Source organism: Pseudophryne corroboree, chromosome 7 (assembly GCF_028390025.1).
Source record: "Pseudophryne corroboree isolate aPseCor3 chromosome 7, aPseCor3.hap2, whole genome shotgun sequence".
In the NCBI taxonomy this organism is placed as follows: domain Eukaryota; kingdom Metazoa; phylum Chordata; class Amphibia; order Anura; family Myobatrachidae; genus Pseudophryne; species Pseudophryne corroboree.
The window spans coordinates 193,169,856-193,192,102 of record NC_086450.1 but is presented as its reverse complement, the minus strand read 5'-3'; the positions used below and the strand labels follow the sequence as shown (position 1 = coordinate 193,192,102).

The 22,247-nt window shown below is 48.7% G+C and overlaps 1 protein-coding gene across 1 annotated transcript in view; it reads right to left on the bottom strand.

The window, feature by feature from the left end:
• The window catches only part of LOC134944949 (sterol 26-hydroxylase, mitochondrial-like), a 76,711-nt gene extending 56,950 nt beyond the window's left edge, over positions 1–19,761 (bottom strand). Inside the window, exons 1-3 of the mRNA XM_063933897.1 lie at positions 19,425–19,761; positions 5,487–5,677; positions 3,485–3,684 (exon numbers count right to left, since the gene is read on the bottom strand). Coding sequence (XP_063789967.1) covers positions 3,485–3,684; positions 5,487–5,677; positions 19,425–19,631 — 598 coding nt within the window. The 5' untranslated portion in view covers positions 19,632–19,761. The remainder of the gene's footprint in view (positions 1–3,484; positions 3,685–5,486; positions 5,678–19,424) is intronic.
• Between the last annotated feature and the right edge of the window lie 2,486 nt (positions 19,762–22,247).

The window sequence follows — 22,247 nt, the reverse complement described above, 5'->3', positions numbered from 1 at the left end:
GTGATCAAGTCTGGAGACTTCTCTCCACATAAATATACTGGAGCTAAGAGCAATTTACAATGCTCTAAGCTTAGCAAGACCTCTGCTTCAAGGTCAGCCGGTATTGATCCAGTGGGACAACATCACGGCAGTCGCCCACGTAAACAGACAGGGCGGCACAAGAAGCAGGAGGACAATGGCAGAAACTGCAAGGATTCTTCGCTGGGCGGAAAATCATGTGATAGCACTGTCAGCAGTGTTCATTCCGGGAGTGGACAACTGGGAAGCAGACTTCCTCAGCACGACCTCCACCCGGGAGAGTGGGGACTTCATCGGGAAGTCTTCCACATGATTGTGAACCGTTGGGAAAGACCAAAGGTGGACATGATGGCGTCCCGCCTGAACAAAAAACTGGACAGGTATTGCGCCAGGTCAAGAGACCCTCAGGCAATAGCTGTGGACGTTCTGGTAACACCGTGGGTGTACCAGTCGGTGTATGTGTTCCCTCCTCTGCTTCTCATACCTAAGGTACTGAGAATTATAAGACGTAGAGGAGTAAGAACTATACTCGTGGCTCCGGATTGGCCAAGAAGGACTTGGTACCCGGAACTTCAAGAGATGCTCACAGAGGACTCATGGCCTCTGCCGCTAAGAAGGGACTTGCTTCAGCAAGTACCATGTCTGTTCCAAGACTTACCGCGGCTGCGTTTGACGGCATGGCGGTTGAACGCCGGATCCTAAGGGAAAAAGGCATTCCGGAAGAGGTCATTCCTACCCTGGTCAAAGCCAGGAAGGAGGTGACCGCACAACATTATCACCACATGTGGCGAAAATATGTTGCGTGGTGTGAGGCCAGGAAGGCCCCACGAAGAAATTTCAACTCGGTCGATTCCTGCATTTCCTGCAAACAGGAGTGTCTATGGGCCTCAAATTGGGGTCCATTAAGGTTCAAATTTCGGCCCTGTCGATTTTCTTCCAGAAAGAATTGGCTTCAGTTCCTGAAGTCCAGAAGTTTGTCAAGGGAGTACTGCATATACAACCCCCTTTTGTGCCTCCAGTGGCACTGTGGGATCTCAACGTAGTTCTGGGATTCCTCAAATCACATTGGTTTAAACCGCTCAAATCTGTGGATTTGAAATATCTCACATGGAAAGTGACCATGATGTTGGCCCTGGCCTCGGCCAGGCGAGTGTCAAAATTGGCGGCTTTGTCTCACAAAAGCCCATATCTGATTGTCCATTCGGACAGGGCAGAGCTGCGGACTCGTCCCCAGTTTCTCCCTAAGGTGGTGTCAGCGTTTCACCTGAACCAGCTTATTGTGGTACCTGCGGCTACTAGGGACTTGGAGGACTCCAAGTTGCTAGATGTTGTCAGGGCCCTGAAAATATAGGTTTCCAGGACGGCTGGAGTCAGGAAAACTGACTTGCTGTTATCCTGTATGCACCCAACAAACTGGGTGCTCTTGCTTCTAAGCAGACGATTGCTAGTTGGATGTGTAGTACAATTCAGCTTGCACATTCTGTGGCAGGCCTGCCACAGCCAAAATATGTAAATGCCCATTCCACAAGGAAGGTGGGCTCATCTTGGGCGGCTGCCCGAGGGGTCTCGGCTTTACAACTTTGCCGAGCTGCTACTTGGTCAGGGGCACACCCTGGCTGAGGAGGACCTGGAGTTCTCTCACTCGGTGCTGCAGAGTCATCCGCACTCTCCCGCCCGTTTGGGAGCTTTGGTATAATCCCCATGGTCCTGACGGAGTCCCCAGCATCCACTTAGGACGTCAAAGAAAATAAGAATTTACTTACCGATAATTCTATTTCTCGTAGTCCGTAGTGGATGCTGGGCGCCCATCCCAAGTGCGGATTGTCTGCAATACTTGTACATAGTTATTGTTACAAAAATCGGGTTATTATTGTTGTGAGCCATCTTTTCAGAGGCTCCGCTGTTATCATGCTGTTAACTGGGTTCAGATCACAGGTTGTACAGTGTGATTGGTGTGGCTGGTATGAGTCTTACCCGGGATTCAAAATCCTTCCTTATTGTGTACGCTCGTCCGGGCACAGTATCCTAACTGAGGCTTGGAGGAGGGAATAGGGGGAGGAGCCAGTGCACACCACCTGATCCTAAAGCTTTTACTTTTGTGCCCTGTCTCCTGCGGAGCCGCTATTCCCCATGGTCCTGATGGAGTCCCCAGCATCCACTACGGACTACGAGAAATAGAATTATCGGTAAGTAAATTCTTATTTTTTTATTTTTTATTGTGAGCTTTTGTTGTGGCAGTTTATTGGGGGATGATTCAAGTTATTGATCACGTTTGTTACCTATAAATAATCAGTGTATACTGGCTGCAAAATTAGTGTGCTTTTTAGTGTAGTAAGATTTTATATGACATAATTCAGAGTTATACAGGAGTTGAACATGTAACAAAGAGGATGGAAACATTACACCAATAATAATAATTGGTGGCAAAATCCACCAATCACCTGTGAGTTATGTTACTCTCCTTGTCATGTACCTGCCTTATACACTCCCTAGATACTCCCTATTGTGCTGCTAGCATTGATTAAATGCTTTAACCTTATGTAATAACATTTTACTATGTCCATCTGTGTTATCACTGACTGCTTTCTGTCTCTTCACACTGCCGGTTTTCCTCTTCTCCCTCATATCCTACCTCCCCTCCAACTTCTTCCCATCCTACCTTACTGTACCTTCTACAGCCTACCTTATCAACACTACAAGCCTCTCTCCTGCCATTTGAATTATAAAGCCCCCACCTTCTCTACTACCTGCTGAACCGCTAAATTTAAGGGATGCGATGAAGTAGCTGGCTGTCGGGATCCCAGTAGTCGGAATACCGATGTCGACGCCAGAATCCTGACAGGGTCAAAAGATTGACACAGGAATCCAGATAGCCGATATCCGTAATTATAGAAGGTGTTGGGGGGTGCAGGGGGGTTAGGTTTAGGCGCCACCTGGGGGGAGTTAGGTGGGTGGGTGGGTGGGTAGACGGCTGGGGCTAGGCTGCAGGGAGGGGGGGTTTAGAGACCACCGGTGGAGGTTAGGTTTAGGCACTAAGTGGGGAGGATTAGGCTGTAGGGAAGGGGGAGTAAGGGTTAGCCCCCAACGGGGGGATATTTTGGTTAGGCACGAAGGGAGAGGTAAGGGTTAGGCTGCGGGAGGGAGTAGGGAGAGCTTAATATACTTACCCTGCCCCTGTCAGGATTTCAAATATCGGGATCCCCGTATTGTGACCGCCAATATCCCATCCGGCGGTCAAAGACATACTGAACCCAAATTTAAATGTTCCTTTAGTTCCTATGGTCTCTCATTGACTCTATCTCTCTCCAAGATTTGATAAATCTCCCCTTACGTCATGCCCATCTGCTGTATGTCATTCTTAATGGTCCCTGTTAGGTCATATGCTGAATTCTTATGCTGAACACCTATATAAATAATTATGTACATATATAGCGTCTCTGTATGAATAGAAAGGCAGGTAACTTACTTTCGAAGGCAAATTTGTGCATCGTGCTGGCAACATTTTGAACCACAAAACCCGATGGACTCTCTGTTCTCATCTCTCGGATTCTGTTCAGTAGATCAGGGATAACCTGGTTTAGAGAATCCGTATAGCACACTGCATCTGTGGGTTTCAGCATCTTGGAGTTAAGTACAGAGCGCAGCTTTTGCCAGCGATGACCCTGTCTATAAAGAATAATGGCATTAGGTGCAGCATTAATCTAGCTATACAGTACACAGGGGGTTATTCAGAGTTGTTAGAAAAAAAAGAAAAGAAAAAAAAACTAATGTGCAAAACCATTCTGCAGTGCAGGTGGGGCAGGTGTTCAAACTGAAATCTAAATTGCAGTGCAAAAATAAAGCAGTCAGTATTTACAACAGGGATGGGGAACATTCGGTACCCAAGCTGTTGTTGAACTACACATACCAGCATACCTTGCTACAGTTTTGCTATTTGGCCATGCTACAACTGTTGCAAGGCATGCTGGGAGATGTAGTTCAACAACAGCTGGAGGACCAAAGGTTCCCCATCCCTGATTTACAACATAACCCACCCAAATCTAACTCTCTCTGCACGTTACGTCTGCCCCCCCCTGCAGTGCAACATGGTTTTGCCCATTTGCTAACTTTTTTGGTGTGCTAACAACTCTGGATAACCCCCACAGTTTTGAATAACTGACTGCATGTACAGACAAGAAACTCCATCTATAGGTGTACATAACCAAGTAGATGATATTGAGAAGGCATGCAGTGGTCGGCCTGGGACGTGAAAGGCCCACCGGGATAATGCTGCAGTAGGGGCCCAGATTTAGGGGTGTAGCTAGTCTCCTGAGGAGTGAGGCCAGCCGCTATATTGGTTTGCCTGACCAGTAGAGAGTGCATGGCCAAGGCCCCTTAATAAATAAATAAATAAATTATATATTTTATATATATATATATATATATATAGTAAATACTGCTAGCACATGCATGATAATGTACTAGATTAATACCAGAAATGCACTGTAGAGAATACTCCATAGTCCTGTGCGGTATAAGGTAACATATGTATAGTGTATAATTAAAGGTGCATAGTCTGGAACCTGATCCCTAGAGGAGGAGGGGCCCCCAGGCAGTGGGGCCCACCACGAGTTTCCCCTTTACCCCTGTGGGCCAGTCCAACCCTGGAGGCATGTACAGAGTGGTGAGTGGCCTCATTTGTCCCAATTTTATAGTCTGGATTGTTGTGAGAATTATGGGTGCAGGGTGATCATTGTTAGGACTGATTCTTGCCTTGTGGCACTGAAATCTGCTAAAGGTCCATTGATGGGCAGCATTATATACCATACGCACATAGGTGCTATATACTGCAGTGACTGTGTAATACAGGTCACCCCAAATAGGTTTTCTACATATTACTTTCTTCCACACCATTATCATTACTCTGCAAAATGATGGTATTGCACCACTAAGCTGTCACTACCCTGCCAAACAGGCTGTGTGCATCACATGCAGTCAGAGGATGCAGATATGAACGTACCTAATTTAAAAAGTGTATCTGCTGATCATTTGCACTATCCATGAGCACAAAATGACAGCACACAAGTACAGGTGATGCAGATTTTTAGATCACATATACACTTATGGCCACTACTGGAGTGTAATGGGGTGTGCTCACCCAAGCAAAGGTCCGAAAGGATGTGCTCACTTATCTAGGGGCTATGCAGACTTCGACATATGGGCAAATAGAAAAATGTATTTTGCGCAAAGTATGTAATAGTAACTTGTAACTCTATAGCAGGTCTATTATTATTATTATTATTATTATGATGATGATCCACAAATTACCCTAGTTCATATGTATTCCTAAAATAGCCACAATTGACTAGTAATTTATGTGTGTGGTAATCGGAGCCATTAAATATATATTTTATTTACCCTTTGCAAGCATTTGTCAGCTCTTGTGATACAATGATGATCCCTCAGCTGGTTCTGTAACGGATACTCACTCAGTCAATGGTCCATAAGAATGTCCCCTGAGATCCCGATGTTCCTTCCACAGAAGCATGTCAGCCCTCATTGGGTATTTCCCTTCTTGTTTTAATAGGGTTTCTAGGATCTCAGGGCAGGCTATATTAACCATCTGATAATGCCCAATAGTAGCTTTCCATATAGGTCCATACTTCTTTTTTTGTCTTGCCTAAAAGATGAGTGTAAATCATATCAGGTCTGGACATTAAACCAAGCAACTGTAGAAAGCAGCCTGCAGATGGGCATATGAGAGCTAATGCAGTGGTAGCAGTATTCCATTCATCACATGCGCCCACAGAGCATTCAGCTAGGCCCAGTGACTGTGTTGTAGCTACCATGCCTACGGGATCGGTATGAAATACCTCCAATCAAAATCCCAACGTTCAAAATCCCGACACCAATTGACCGATGGTCAAAATCCCGACAAGGTCAAAATCCCGACATGGACAAAATACTGACATTTAAAATACCGACAAGGTCAAAATACCGACAGGTCAAAATACTGACATGCGGTTTTTGCTGTTTTTTGTGTGTGTATGTCGACATAAGTCAACATGGACACCATATAAAGTGTACCGCGTCCCTTCGCATGGCTCGCTGCGCTCGCCATGCTTCGGGCACGGTACCTCGCTGCGCTCGGCACACTATTATATTCCCCCTCCAGGTCCACTGGGATGGTAAAGTATGCACAAGTCAGTTTCAATGAAAAAAATCATGAAAAACTCATGTCGGTATTTTGACCTGTCGGCATTTACATGTCGGTATTTTGACCTTGTCGGTATTTTAAATATCGGTATTTTGTCCATGTCGGGATTTTGACCTTGTCGGGATTTTGACCATCGGTCAATTGGTGTCGGGATTTTGAACGTCGGGATTTTGATTGGAGGTAAACTGACTGCATCCCATGCAGGACTGGCTTCAATTATTCTGTTTCAAACTGTGGGGTCTATTTACTAAGACTTGGAAGGAGATATAGTACCAGCCAATCAGCTCCTAACAGCCATGTTACAGACTGTGTTTGAAAAATGACAGGAGCTGATTGACTGGTACTTTATCTCCATTCACTTTATCTCCGTCCAAGACTTAGTAAATAGACTCCTGTGTAAAGTGAGCAACAGGTGCAGCCGCCAGTCCCAGAGGGGGCTAGCATTTACAGATTTCCTTACACATGTAACCGTTGCCATTGGTGACATCACTATAGCAACTGTAGCCTAGGTAGCACAGGCATGAGATAACAGGTTATACATTTACATTATATATTTACATTCATGTATGCACAATAATATACAGTATAAACATGCCATTGGGTGCTGCTAAACTGCATTCTGTCAATTAATAGTAGCTCCATTTCCCAATCTCGATTCCATTAAATGTACAAGTACTGTAGCTATTACCACAGTCTCGTGTAGATTTAGCTCAGTGTTACAAAACATTTATTTTCCGACCCTTCTCAAATTATATAATTTTTTCACAATAATATATTGGCTTATAAACATCCTAGTGACATTTGGTGGACCCGTTCATTCCAAGTAAAGCATTCGTTACCTCTAAACCCAATAAATAAAGACACGGAGACTTGAATTTGGCAGAAAAATTGCTAGCTATTTATTTGACCCTAACCATAGCAAACCTGTAAATGAAAACTTTGTTAAGATGCCGATACAGCCGGCATATGGTGGCAGCAAAAAGAACGGCTCTACTAACCTAAATTAACCGTAAAATACTAAAAATTCGAAACCATCCTAATTTTACTACAACTATCAAAAACCGGTAATAGGTGACAACTCCACCCCCACAGTGACTACCCACCGCTCCTGGGTGCCCTGCCGCTGCCTTCCCGGACGGGTGGTCAAGCGGCCAATAAGTCGATGGAGGTGAGTGCACCTAAACCAAATCAAACTGTAAATCACTACAGCTTACCATACAACCACCAACTGCCGTTCTTTTCCGCCAACAGCGAAAGACTCCTTCCCAGAGTCTTCGCACCGCCACCATAACCTCACCCTAACTCCAGCAACCCTAGGAACAGATCCTCCAGGAAAAAACATCATCCCCTCATTGGATAGATGCACACCATCAGGCCGAAGAAGGTGACTTTGTCTCTGACTGAATCCTAGGGTGGCGAACCACTTGGCCTCCGTGGGACAACCCACTTCGCCACCGCCCCATTCACCTTCTGCCTGGCCTCCTCAATTTCGCGACCGTCCGTCACACCTTGCCAACTCAACCTTGGCACCATCAAGAAGAACACCAATATACAAGTGGTCCATTCCCCTTCTGCGTGGCCTCCTCAATTTCGCGACCGTCTGCCACACCTTGCCAACTCAACCTTGGCACCATCAAGGAGAACACCAATATACAATTGGTCCACTGCTGCGGCCAAACTTGCCAGATCCTGTATCATGGCCCACCGCATCTCCAAATAAGTCCTCTTTCCCAGGTCGTTGCCACCTAAATGGACAACCAACACCCTAGGGCTAACATGCTTGCTGGCCTGACTCACTAGTCTACTTCTCCACTCCGTCCACATCATCCCTTGCCAACCAAGCCAACGAACTTCTCGAGCCCTAGGAAACATCTGTGCCCCCTGCGAGGCCAACACTGGGCGGCCCAATACACATAAGAGTGGCCAACCACCAAAATAGGCAAGTCATCTTCCAACCAACCTGAAGAGGAGAAAAAGGGGGTAAAAGTGGTTACTAATCATCTATACCATTGTTTAATTTACTGCATTAACCTGAAGGATCTGCCAAAAAGAAAAATTTTGCTGTCGTATATTGCAGCAGTCTCGGCCTAGCCGATCTGCACGAGCAATCAGCCAATTTGAAGCCTAACATGAACACACAAATGGGAAAGATGAAAATAACAAACAAAAAGGGGGGGGGGGGGTAAAACATGTAATAACTCAGCTAGAGGTGAAAGCATAAAGACCTGCTGAGGGACTCTGATTAAAACAGATTAGCCGAATTGTGGATTAGAATTCAGTCCGTCAAGTCAGGCAAAAAATTGCAAAATAACTCCAGACCCCCGCTGCCGGCTCATGCCAGCAACGGCGAGTAGCTAATCCCTGAGTAGGATAAAAAGGGGAAGACAAACAAACGCACAACACCATAACGTACTGAACTGTATTAACATGATTAAACGACTGGAATTGACACACAAGTACGCGCGAGCTAACATCTCATGCAACGGGGCGCATATACTGTCTGTGACTTGACGACTTCCATCGCCCCACCGCCTGGATCTCAGCCATGTAAAATCCCGTCGCCGCAGCCCCTATGCGGAAGGAATGCGTCCCGAACGCAGCGGGTGGAAGGCCCAAGCTCGCAAGACAGCGACCCAGCATCCCATGAAATAGATACTTCGTCACCGGCAGCCCGTCATAGTGCAGCGGCTATGACCCCCGACCGTCGGGCCGTACTGCCTCATATTGCACTGCCAACCTCACTGGGCAAATGCTCTCCTCAAGAGCCGGAACCAAGGTGACCCATTGACCTCTCCCCACTTGGTCCGTCTTAGAGCGCCGCAATCTGCAAAGCAAGGACTTCTCACCCACCACCACGTCCCCGACCAGCATGCGCGAATCTGCTCGCTTAGAAGGCGCTACCAGTTCCGAACCCTAAAAGCCCCGTGGTAAGCCATTGAGCACGCCAAAATGAAGAACAACCGCAATTCAAAACATGGACGACGCGACACCTGTAACCGCCCTGATGACATCCAGCAACAAGCCCGCCTCAATGGGCCTCCTCCTGTCAGGCGGCGTCTGCGCGACTCGCGCCCATCCTTTCATCGCCTTCAACAGAATCCCGCTCTTAGCCACGTCGGGGACGCCCTTTATTCTGCTGAAAAACGAAATCCTGGCTAAGTACCGGGATACCACCGCTCTGGACCTACCCGAAACATACAGCTGCCAAATAAAAGAAAGCATCCTCCGATGCCCGCTCTTACCTTGCTGAATTCGTCCTTAAACAAACTCCTCCTACTTGCTCCAAGCTTGCGGCTTAAGCGTGGCTGGCGCGACTGACCGCAACGCAAGACCCTCCAATCCGTTCCGATCACCTCCCAACATAACCGGGAAACTGAACACCATGTTCGTCGGCCTCCGGTGCCAACAAACAAACACTTTCCCACTGCCCTCGTGACAGAGCGTCGGAAATTCCGTTATCCAGCCCAGGCACATGCTGCGCGCGGAACCACACGTTCCGACGTAGGCATGCCAACGGCAAATGCCCCAGCACCCGCAGAAACTACCAGCGACTTCGCCTCTGATTATTTATCGCATGCGCCACTGCCGGATTGTCACATCTAACCAAGATGCTGCGATGAGCCAGCCGATCGCCCCATACCTCCAGCGCCACCATAATGGGGAAAAGCTCCAGAAGCAAAAGGTCCTTCGTTAAACCTTCTCGATGCCATTCCGCCGGCCACGGAGGCCGCGCACCAAGATCCCTCCAGATAGCAATCGAATCCAGAGGCACCCGCTGCATTGGTGAACAGCTGCAACCTAGCGCTGCCTACTATAGGGGCCTGCCATATACACGCCCCGTTGAAGTCCTCCAGGAACGAGGCCCATACGGCCAAATCCCTCAATCTCTGAGGACAATTGCACGAAACGGTGTGGTCTGGCACACCCCGCAGTAGCCTTTTCTAGCTTCCGGCAGAAAACCCTCGCCCATCGGGATTACGCGACAAGCAAAGTTCACCATGCCCAGCAAGGACTGCGCCTGCCGCAGTGTGACCTTACGCGACCCCTCAAACCGGCAACTAGCGTCGCGGAGCTTCACCCCTTGTTCCGAGGCCGCCGACACGATCCTGCCACTGTGTCAATCTCCATCTCCAAAAAGGACAAACAGGAGGCCGGGCCCTCTGTTTTATCCTCGGCCACAGGAACGCCGAAGTTGAAAAACCGCGCTCGGATGCTGAAGAGCAAGTCACCGCACTGTAAGGAATATGCCGGACCCGCGCACCGTAAGTCATCGAGGTAATGGGCAACCCCGTGACCCCCCGACGACGACTCCACGCACCAATGTAAAAACGTACTAAACCGCTCGAAAATTGAGCATGAAACGAAACAACCCATCGGCAGACCTTTGTCAATGAAATACTCCGCCCCAATCCGGCAACCCATAAAACGGAGGTTCCACTGGGCCCGCACCGCACCTCGCTCGCAACAGGCAAGCGAAACCAAAACGAACACCGGAAACAAAAATCTTGCATCCGCCCTATTTGGATACCAATCCAACCACCGGCCCATCGTCTCCAAATTAATTTGCGTTGGAGCTCTGCGGAGCGCTCCCGCCCTAGGCCTGTCTCGGGTAAGTTTGCTTACCCCGGGCCCCCTGACGACTGCCCTTGAAACAAGAGGAGGCTGGGTGGGATCCGCCACATTGCAAGCACGAGTGGCGAAAACGACGCTGCTTGCCGAAGGAATAGGCCGCGTTGTTAATCGCGAAACATTTCCCTGATGCGGCGGCTTGCCCCCCTGCACGGCGGCCGACCTACCTGGCTTGGCCGATCCGCCGTCTGCGCCGGACCCCAGGGCAGGCGACCCTGCGCGGTGCCCGTCCGCCTCCGCGTTCCGTGGCTCCTTAGCCTGTTGCGAAGCCCGAGTGACCTTGAGCCAGACTTCCACGTCCTTACACCCAAAGTCCATGACTTGCAACCCGTCCTGCTTCTCCTTGAATTCCTGGACATATCGACGCCACTCGGAGCCCGAAGATGTGCGCTGCATGCAGTGTATGAGATGCAGGTACCGAACTATGTTCATGCACTCGTCCGGTCTATCCTCCAGGTAACAAGCCGCGAAGACCCAAAAAAACGGCGAGCCAGTTATCGAAGGTACGGAAGGCCTCGGCCCCGCTGCCCTTCTTTGCTGCCGCCGCCCTATACTCCCTCTTCGCATCCTTTGCCAAAACAAACACAAACAACAAAATCCCCCTTGCAAATCTTCCTACGGCAGCTATCCCTCAGCCCACGCATAACTGCCGTGTAGTCGCAGCGAACAACCCCGGGGAAATCACAGCGTTTCTTAGCCCTGCGAGCTTCCTCGCTCAGCCGCCTGCGCATCCTCCGCCTCTTCTGCCGTCCCGCCGCCCTCTTGGCGAATTTCGTCGCCCGCTTCTTCGCCCCAGTCGTACTACTAACTTCAGACGCCGGCGACGACAGAGAAGCCGAAGAGGAGGAAGAGGCAGAACTACGAGGACTAGAGCTCGTGGAGGAGTCCGATACCGACCGTACCACCTCACCTGATATCGCCGACTGCCCCGACACGGTATCCTTCGGCGTGGCAAAACCGACGTCGTCTTCTTCGGACTCCGCCATCTCCACTTCACCGCGATCCCCTGCAGCAGAGAAAGGAGCGAAGGACCCAGAAGGCACTCGCGGCGTATGCCGAGCCACTCGTGAGGAGGGCGTCTCTGCCGCGCATCCCTGCCCGACCCGTCCGGGACAATGATCCAGGTCCGCGTCGCCCGCCCAGAGCTCCCTGCAGGCGCGGGCAACTCGCTGCGCCGCCCGCACACCGAACGCACCTGCCACTGCCGGCGTGCTAGAGCTTGCAGCTACCCCCGGGGAGGCAGCCGCGGCCAGCGGCCCCAAGGCCGCCACCACCGTGGCCAATGCCGACGCCAGCGTTCCGGAGGGTCCTGACCGCCCCAAAAACCCGGCGCCGTATACCGAGGGAACCCCAGCCGGGGCCCGCGCGCGCATACCCGCAGTACGCCCGACAAACGGAACCTGGGACCCCGACGCCTGCCGTCCCGTCTGCCTTGGCGGGGAAAAGGGTGCGCCCCTTGACCGACGGCGAACCCATCCCCCCCCCCAAACTTCGCCTCTATCGGAGGGCTGGCAGTAGGTGCCCTCGCTTCCTGAAGCTACACTCGCCCCCTCCCCCCGCAAACCGGAGCCACTCCGCCCGCTGGGAGGGAGCTGCGGCGAGACCGGTTAGCGGCCGCAGCAGCCCTGCGGCCACTAACCCATTCCCTGTCCCCCCACCTCCCCCACAAGCCGCTGGCTTCCTGCTCTAGGGGAGTGACCTGAGGAGACAGAGAGACGTGCGGCGCCGCTGCGCGCGCACGAGCGCGAACGGCGCCAACCGTCGTGAGCACGGGCTCGCGCGCACATCATGCGCGCGCCCAGACTCTTTGCCCCGCCAAATCCTCCTTGAAATACTCCGTCCCCCCACTTATATCTGCTGCCCTGCCAACATGCGGGGGGCTGCCTCCCCTCCCTCCCCCGCCGGACTCCGGCTGCAGGGAAGCGATTTGGGGAGACAGGGAGGCTGGCGGCGCCGCTGCGCGCACTCGTGCGCGAACGGTGCCGTTGGGTGCGCGCGCCCCGCCGCTTCACCGCCCGCGAGCTCCCGGCTGCATGCACTTGTTGAACCGCCGCGCGAGGCCCAGTGACAGACCTCGCGCGGCTCTCAGCCGTCTCCCGTCTGGCCCCTCCACACTGCGAAAGGGACATAAAGGGAGCCGAGAGCGGCTCCACCGACGGGTGCATGCGCGCGCCAGCGAACGCCCGACACCCACACCTCATATGCCGCGCTCGGAGGTGAGGGCTGTGCCCTCCCACCTCCGGGCGGCCTGCCCGAATCTCCGGCCTACCACCCGAGCCTGTGGAGGCCCCAGGGGACGGGGCCCCGTCCCCCAGGCCATCCACCCCTTCCCCGGGCCCAGCCCCACCGCCAGGTTCGCGGTGCCGGGCTGGGATCCCGGCGGAACGACGAGGGCGGGCTGTCATGGTCAAGAGAAGGCTGAGGTGATCTATAGGAGAATCACATTGAAATGCAGGGGAGAGCTCGAAGTTTAAATTAAATGGGAAACGCAATCACAATTGGGAAGCCTGCTATGCAGCACTCGCCCACACCAATAAGGCAATTTCACCAACAAGAGAGAGACAAGATGTCTATCCTTCCCTATATATACTAACCCTCCCCTTTTCCCAAAGGGCTGTACTTTCCTTCCAGCTAGGTCCACCCCTCACAAGATGTTTAACTCATTCCTTTCCTATGCTGTCAATTCTCTCTCCTACTGTACAAAGTTCAAGATACAAGCAGTACAACAGTGTAATAACAAATCTGATTTATAGATATAAAGGAAATGCCGAGAACAAATCACTCCGGGCAGTGCACAGTAACAATGCCTTACAGCCAATAACAATTGAGAAACAAAAATGCAAACTGTCCAGCTTAAGACCAGATAAACTGGAGAGGCACATTGAACATCAGGGACGTATTATTTGCAAAAATAAGAAAATGTCTGTAAGAGCACAAATGCCGGAATATAACACTTCCCTGACTGGTTTCACATTTCAAAAGAATTAAAAAAGCAGAAATTCTCTAGGGGTCAGTTTACTAATCTTCTTGTCTAACCTGATTTCAGATCTGTTTTGTGTTATTCACATCATGCACAAAATAAAGGAGAACAAACAGCTATCAAAGTTAGAACAGAAACTTCTACATAAGGGTATGGTTCATTCAGAGTCGGATTAAGGTAGGGGCAAGAGGGGCGGCGGTTCGGGGCCACCACGCCCTACGTTTTCACTGAAAAGCCGTTACTGAACAGCTGAGCCACCAAAGGAAGACTCCTACAAAACGGTTTTATCGTTTTTTGTCTCTGCCCCAGGCTGTTTGCCATCAGCAGTTGAAATATGCTGCATATGTAACACTAGTCGGAGGCACAACCAATTGCTCACAGCTGAAATGAGTCACATTGGCTAAAAGTGGAATTGAGGAACAGGAAGTTGCTGTATATGTCTATAGCATTGTGCAAGCAAATAGGGCAAACTCTCTTTGGCATTTTAGGAGACTGTAACAATGTTGCAGCATCTGCTTTTATGAGTATCCCATTCTGGGATGTTATATATGTCGTAGCAACAATGTAGTTTCCTCTTGCCTATTGTTTGCCCAGCACAGCTTATATCATCATTGTAAAAATACTATATATGTCTCTGCGAGGTACAGCATTACTATTATAAGATAATTTCAGGTATATTTTCTTTTTAATATTTTCTCTTCTTTCAATACCAGGATTTTGGTGTGCCAGTAGTTCTCTCATTGGCTGCGCTGACCTAGTGTCATCAGCCAAAAGCAGAAACGAGTTCGCACACCATATACACCCTGGTACTATCTTTATTTCCATTGGCTGGTGTGAGTAGGGGTCTCTCACCCCGTATTCAATGCAACAGCACATAAGGGGTAACAGAACCCTGAAATATACCTTAAGGCCTTGCCTGCCTCTTTGACCTTTTGACGACCACTAACACAGTATATACAGTATTTAAGACTATGGGCCGAGGCCCAGTGGAGAATGCATGAACCTGTACATTTTTAATAATGTTATGTTATATGTCTGTATGTGTAGTTTGTCAATATTTCGCCTTTTAGTTGATAGGAGTCAAGTTACTCCAATTTTATATGGTGACCTTAAATAAAAGTTAATTTTTATAGAACTTTGTCCAATATAATGTGGGTATAACCTGGCTACACATAGGAGTGCCCCAACTACCATTTTCTTCTGGTATTTCCCCCTGCATTATTATTTTACTCTCAGGGAGATGTTGATGTACTTAGCCTTGGAGAGGCTAAAGTGGACAGAGAGAAAGTAACAACCAACCAGCTCTTAACTGCCATGTTACAGGCTGTGTTTGAAAAATGACAGAAGCTGGTTGGTTGGTACTTTGGGGGAGATGTATTATAGCGCACATATCGTGCCCCTATAATGCTTCCAGCTTCACCTCTTTATCAAGGCAAAGCAGGAAACAACACCAAATACATGTAATAGCATCTCGGATGCCGAAGTGACGGAGTGAAAACTCCCCCTTCCAGTGATGCCTGTCAGACCCTCCACAGTGGATCAGCCTAGTCTTGAAGTTCTGTGTCTCTCCTCCTGGGCGGCACACTGGACATGCACTAGATCTTGCTGCAATCGCAATATCTACCATGCAGCCCGAAGCCTGTCCATGCTGTGGTGAGGGGTCAAGTCAGCTGCAGCTGCCAAAATCGATACATACATTGCCTAGTATATTGGTGTGCTATCTTGTAGATAGCAGCAGTGTTAATGACGAGGGTGCAAAGCACATCGGACATTTGCCAGTAAATATTACGGTCTTACATGGAGGAGAGGTGGTATGTGCGCTCATACCACTTTTCCCCCATGACACCTGGTCTTACTGTACATCTACCCCTTTATCTCCATCGACTTTATATCTCTCCAGGGGTAAAAATTTACTAACAGTTGATTATAATTGATTTAAAATTGACACCTCCAGTGTGCATGTGCAAATCACTTGGGTATGGCTACAGCGTCCATTTTCCGAGTGATTTGTGTCCGCACAGCAGGGTTGCCATTGCGGGACTCCATATGGGTAAGTATAATATATGGGTGCAGTGTGTTCGGTGTGGGCCCCCCTGGGCCCAGACACTGCACCGATTATAGAAACGCCTATGCCTCTAACCGTTCTAAGTGAAGCTCGGTGAGCAACATCGCCTAGTGTTACCCCTCCCGGGCCTGGCCGCCTGATGGCAGGCATACACACTGTGCGATATCACTAATGATATCGCACAGTGACATCATACCGCAGCCCGCCAGAGCATGCAACTTTGGATGAGGAGTCCAAATTGAGCTGCATGCGCGGCTGAAGCTGAGGGTCGTTAACGACCTGTGGGGCCGCACATTTGTCGTTGTCGGCATACACACTGGTGGTCATTCCGAGTTGTTCGCTCGGTAAATTTCTTCGCATCGCAGCAATTTTCCGCTTAGTGCGCATGCGCAATGTCCGCACTGCGACTGCGCCAAGTAAATGTGCTAAGAAGTTAGGTATTTTACTCTCGGCATTACGAGGTATTTTCTTCGTTCTGGTGATCGGAGTGTGATTGACAGGAAGTGGGTGTTTCTGGGCGGAAACTGGCCGTTTTATGGGTGTGTGCGAAAAAACGCTACCGTTTCTGGGGAAAACGCGGGAGTGTCTGGAGAAACGGGGGAGTGTCTGGGCGAACGCTGGGTGTGTTTGTGACGTCAAACCAGGAACTACAAGCACTGAACTGATCGCAGATGCCGAGTAAGTGTGGAGCTACTTAGAAACTGCTAAGAAGTGTCTATTCGCAATTTTGCTAATCTTTCGTTCGCAATTTTGATAAGCTAAGATTCACTCCCAGTAGGCGGCGGCTTAGCGTGTGCAAAGCTGCTAAAAGCAGCTTGCGAGCGAACAACTCGGAATGACCACCACTGTGCGATATAGTAAACTATATTGCTCAGGAGGCAGAAAAAGGATAAGTCGTATGTGGCTCTTTGCCAAATTAATTGTTTTGGTCTCACAGAAAATGATTACCGATGTACTGTAAGGTCACACTGCTGGAACATTTAATTGCTATAATTTTCTCATTAATACAGAGCGCTAGAATAGAAAAGGGAGTGTAGATACAAAATGCAAAAAGTCCTGTAACCAGCACAGCTGTAATCATGTGCAGCTGGTGGCGCAGCACTATTTACAGGCTGTGGCACTAGGAGTATCAGCATGTCAGGATAGCAGCCTGCATGGACAACATGCTATATTGTGTCTTCTGTTGTAAGAGGAATGTAACCCCCAATTTTCCAGTAGATATGGCAGCAATGGGGCTCAGCTGAACTTCCCAGGGGCTGGTAACAGGTTACAATGCAGGGATGCTCTCTCTGACAAGTTATATTCTATTGCTGCCTAGTTCCCTTATTAACTATAAGAAATATGAAGGGTAATTCAGACCTGATCACTGCTGTGCGTTTTCGCACAGCGGGCGATCAGATCTGAACTGCGCATGCACCGCAATGCGCCGGACGGCTGCACCGGGCCTAGCGACGGGATGGTGCGAAAAAAAGCGATTGCATGGGCGATCGCAAGGTGATTGACAGGCAACTGACCATTTTACAGGAGTGTCCGGAGAAATGCAGGAGGGACCAGGCGTTATGAGGGAGACTGTCGGGCGTCAGCATGATATAAACGCAGCGGCTGAGTAAGTCCTGGGCAGTGCAAAGACCTGCACAAACTGAGGTTTGTGCAGGGTCTCTTACACCAACACACACCATATACCCTCCCGCTGTAGGCGGTGACTATCTGATCGCAGGGATGCAAAAAACGCACCCTAGCGATCGGGTCTGAATTACTCCCATGGTAAGAAGCTACAGAGGACTGAGGAATGTCTGCTTATAGGTCTGAGAAGCAATAAGCATAAAGTACATAGGACCTAATTCAGATGCAGTCACACAGGGGTTATTGTACACAAACTGGTTGATGTTTCCTTACTGCGCATATGTCTGAGCCACAGTGCACATGCACAGTGAGTGAACTGCAACGGTGGTCGCACCAAGGATGTTGTCGCAATGTGAGTAACAGGTAGATAGTGCTTGGGGGTGGTAATGATGAGTGGTTGGGTAAACGCAGGCATATCATGGCCATTCAGATGCCGTGTTCTGGGCGAGGATAAATTAGCCGTTGAGATCTTACTTGCTACTGGAAATCCCTGTGCATCCCGGGAGAGCAGCTTAGCATGTGTATCTACAGAGGCACGCAGACTCTGCAACATGGGGGGTAATTCCAAGTTGATCGCAGCAGGAAATTTTATTAGCAGTTGGGCAAAACCATGTGCACTGCAGGGGAGGCAGATATAACATGTGCAGAGAGTTAGATTTGGGTGGGTTATTTTATTTCTGTGCAGGATAAATACTGACTGCTTTATTTTTACACTGCAAATTAGATTGCAGATTGAACACACCACACCCAAATCTAACTCTCTCTGCACATGTTAAATCTGCCTCCCCTGCAGTGCACATGGGTGGTCATTCCGAGTTGTTCGCTCGGTAAATTTCTTCGCATCGCAGCGATTTTCCGCTTAGTGCGCATGCGCAATGTCCGCACTGCGACTGCGCAGAGTAAATTTGCTATGCAGTTAGGTATTTTACTCACGGTTTTTTCTTCGTTCTGGTGATCGTAATGTGATTGACAGGAAGTGGGTGTTTCTGGGCGGAAACAGGCCGTTTTATGGGCGTGTGGGAAAAAACGAAACCGTTTCTGGGAAAAACGCGGGAGTGGCTGAAGAAACGGAGGAGTGTCTGGGCGAACGCTGGGTGTGTTTGCGACGTCAAACCAGGAACGACAAGCACTGAACTGATCGCACTGGCAGAGTAAGTCTCGAGCTACTCAGAAACTGCACAGAGATGTCTTTTCGCAATATTGCGAATCTTTCATTCACAATTTTAAGAAGCTAAGATTCACTCCCAGTAGGCGGCGGCTTAGCGTGTGCAAAGCTGCTAAAAGCAGCTTGCGAGCGAACAACTCGGAATGAGGGCCCTGGTTTTGCCCAATTGCTAAAAAATTTCCTGCTGCGATCAACTTGGAATTACCCCCAAGATCCGATTTGCAACAATGAAACCGATGTATCAGCAGTTGTATGCCGTCAGACAGAAATGATGCCACAGCAGTGGGCGTCCCTATGCCCAGGTTAACTTCTGCCCATATTAGCATATACTGTACTCGCAATTGCGTACGGCAAAAAATAGCAACAGCAAGAACAACCACATCTGAAGAGGCCCTTAGTGTACTAAGAAAATACATGTTATAAAGTGAAAATACTTCTAAATCTGGTTAGTGATTACAATAGCAACATGTAATTTAAAGCACTGGACAATTCTCTAGCATCAGCTTAGCACAGACATTTTCTTGTCATTAAACAGTTTATTCAAAGAATTACCTTATAGTAACATTCACTACACACCTTAAGTTAATTAACTTAATAGAATATCCATAAGACAGTCCAGGAAAGTTCTAAGATGTTTTATATGCGGACTGTATGGCTGGAAATTACTGTGTGTAATTTGGTTTGAGAAGAATCAGTATAATAAGTAGGTTAGTAATACAGATGTACAATCACTTTGCTCTATGCTCACCTGCAGCTCCTGAATGTGAAACAAGTATCCTCTCAGGAACACCCAGTATAGTGACTCCAGCTGGCTAGGACCAGCTAAGTCATCAATGGTCTTCAGTCTGCTTTCAGGACCAACTTCTCTAGCGATCCCCAGAGAAGCCTTGTACCTCACTGCACCCAGCCTGCCTGGTGACTGCACCAAGGTGCGTGTTACCTTTCCCAGCATCATCCTGCAGACCTGTCACTGAGCACCAGAAGATAAGCAGTAAGCCTCCCACTGAGGCGACTGGTATATGCAGTGCAGGATAGCTCTCTGCTAACCCAGACCGTCGCTGGAACATATTGTTCCTAATGAGTGACTTCTATGCTAAGGGAAGGGAGGTTTCTGGAGGGAGTAAACTTTACAGTGTGCCTGTCAGGAGCAGCTGGGTCCTAGCACCTTCCTATATCATTGGACTTCACACTGTAGTAATAATAGCAATAAAGGGGTATATATACACACTAAAGGCAATGTTGTGTTTGGGAGCGATTTTCCTTCATTTTTGCAAATCTGAGATCTACAAAAGTCAAAGTTGGCAGGAAATCGATAAAATAAAAAAGACTTTCAAACAAATTAAAACATCGAACCAACAATCGATACGTTTTCATAGACTTTAAAAATCTACTTAAAACTGACCAGAAACTGAAAGACAACCCACTAAAACAATAGACTTGCCTGAGGCAGACGAGACTGAGAGAAGCACTGAACAGATCACAGGTATTAACAAGTATTAAAAGTAAGTGGAAGTGTAAAGAAAAAAAAAACAACCACATGGGGTCCCCCTAAATCAATAACCAGCCATGGACCTCTCAGCCTGGTGTGCATAGGAGGGTTCCCCCTATTTTTCTATAACCAGCACCAGGCGGAAACAGCTGGGGTGGGGGGGGGGGGGGGGGACATTCATCACAGGGTCCCCCTGCATCATGTAAAACCAGACACAAACTGGTCAGCCCAGACCTAGAATTCCTCGGGGAGTGCGGACCGCCCAAAAAAGGATACTACTTTCCGAAGAACCCCCTAGGCAGCCCAGGACTATGCCCCCTTGGTAATGCTTGGTGCTGAACTCATAATTTAAATATTAGATTTAATAATGTTATACTGGAACTACAGGTCCCAGCCAATCTGCCCCGGCATGCCAGCACTTGAAGAACATCAAGGGGGTAGTTCCGAGTTGATCGCTCGCTAGCTACTTTTAGCAGCCGTGCAAACGTATAGTCGCTGCCCACGGGGGAGTGTATTTTCGCTTTGCAAGTGTGCAAACGCGTGTGCAGCCGAGCGGGACGAAAACGTTTTTTGCAGTTTCTGAGTAGCTCTGGACTTACCTTGCGATCACTTCAGCCTGTCTGGTCCCGGAATTGACGTCAGACACCCACCCTGCAAGCGCTTGCGTTTTTCCAACCACTCCCAGAAAACGGTCAGTTGACACCCATAAATGCCTTCTTCCTGTCAATCTCCTTGCGATCGGCTGTGCGAATGGAATCTTTGCTAAATCCATTGCCCAGCACCGATCCTCTATGTACCTGTACGACGCGCCTGCGCATTGCAGTTCATACGCATGCGTAGTTTTGGCGTGTTTTTTACCAGATCGCTGCGCTGCGGGAAATTGGCAGCGAGCGATCAACTCGGAATGACCCCCAATGTGCCAGCATGCCCGGACTTTAAGGGCCTGCTGGCATCTATGGTCCCACTGTAAGGAGAATATTACAATAACGAGAGTACACACACACTGTTAACCCTTTATTAAATACAAAAACAAAACAAACAAAAAAAAACCACGCTACATTCTTACAAAGTCCTTGAATGTGCTTGGTCCTCTTCTTTCCATGAAGTAATCCAGGTGTCTTGGCAAAATAATAAACTGACCACCTGTTCCCACAGACTGTCCCAAAGTGACGCTGTCATTGAAGTCATGAACTGGGTGGGCATTTACATGCGCCCGCTCAGTTCAGCCATCAATCACCGTTGGCTGCTGCAGCATGTGTACGGAAGACCGGCTGACTGCCAGTACACACACAACGATGTACCAATATATCTGTAGATATATTGGTCATCATGTGTGCTGCAGGGCCGACGCGATATGTCTATGAACAACAGCGTTCACAGACATATCGTTGGTAGACACTGGCCGACGGACCAGCAATATATCAGCCGTTCAACAGAATGGCCAATACATCGGCAAGTGTGTACCCAACATTAGTCACTCGGATGTTCTCTATATGTGGACACGCTGTACTGGCCAAACTAATGAATAATGATTACATGACTGTGACAGGAAAAAACAACACAACATTACCCTAACACACTATAATGGACCAGTAATTAGATATGCATCCTGGTAGTAGTACTTCATGATAGTAGTAATGCAGAGATCTTACATATAACAGAGACATCTTGAAATGGCCGGTGGCTTAATTATATTTGCAAATATATGTAACTGACATCTCTGCATTACTACTATCATATAGGATGTAAATATCATTACTGGTCCATGATAGTGTGCTTGGGGAATCTTGTGTTGTTTTTCTTGACTAGAGTTGCATGCACCTATATTGGATGAATAAATTGATTTGAGCAACTTACCATTTTTGATTAACACTGTTCTGAGAGGCATGTATGGAATCAGTAGAAGTAGGGCATGCTGATCTTTGTAGTGCCATGTTAGAGGATCATGTGGTGCCTCTAAATGATTTATTTCTCAGTTTAGAATTATATAATTGTATTTGCTATTATCATGTAGCATATGAAGATATACAAATGTATGACCAAAGTTAGTGCTATTATCATGTGGTTTTAGGACCACTACAT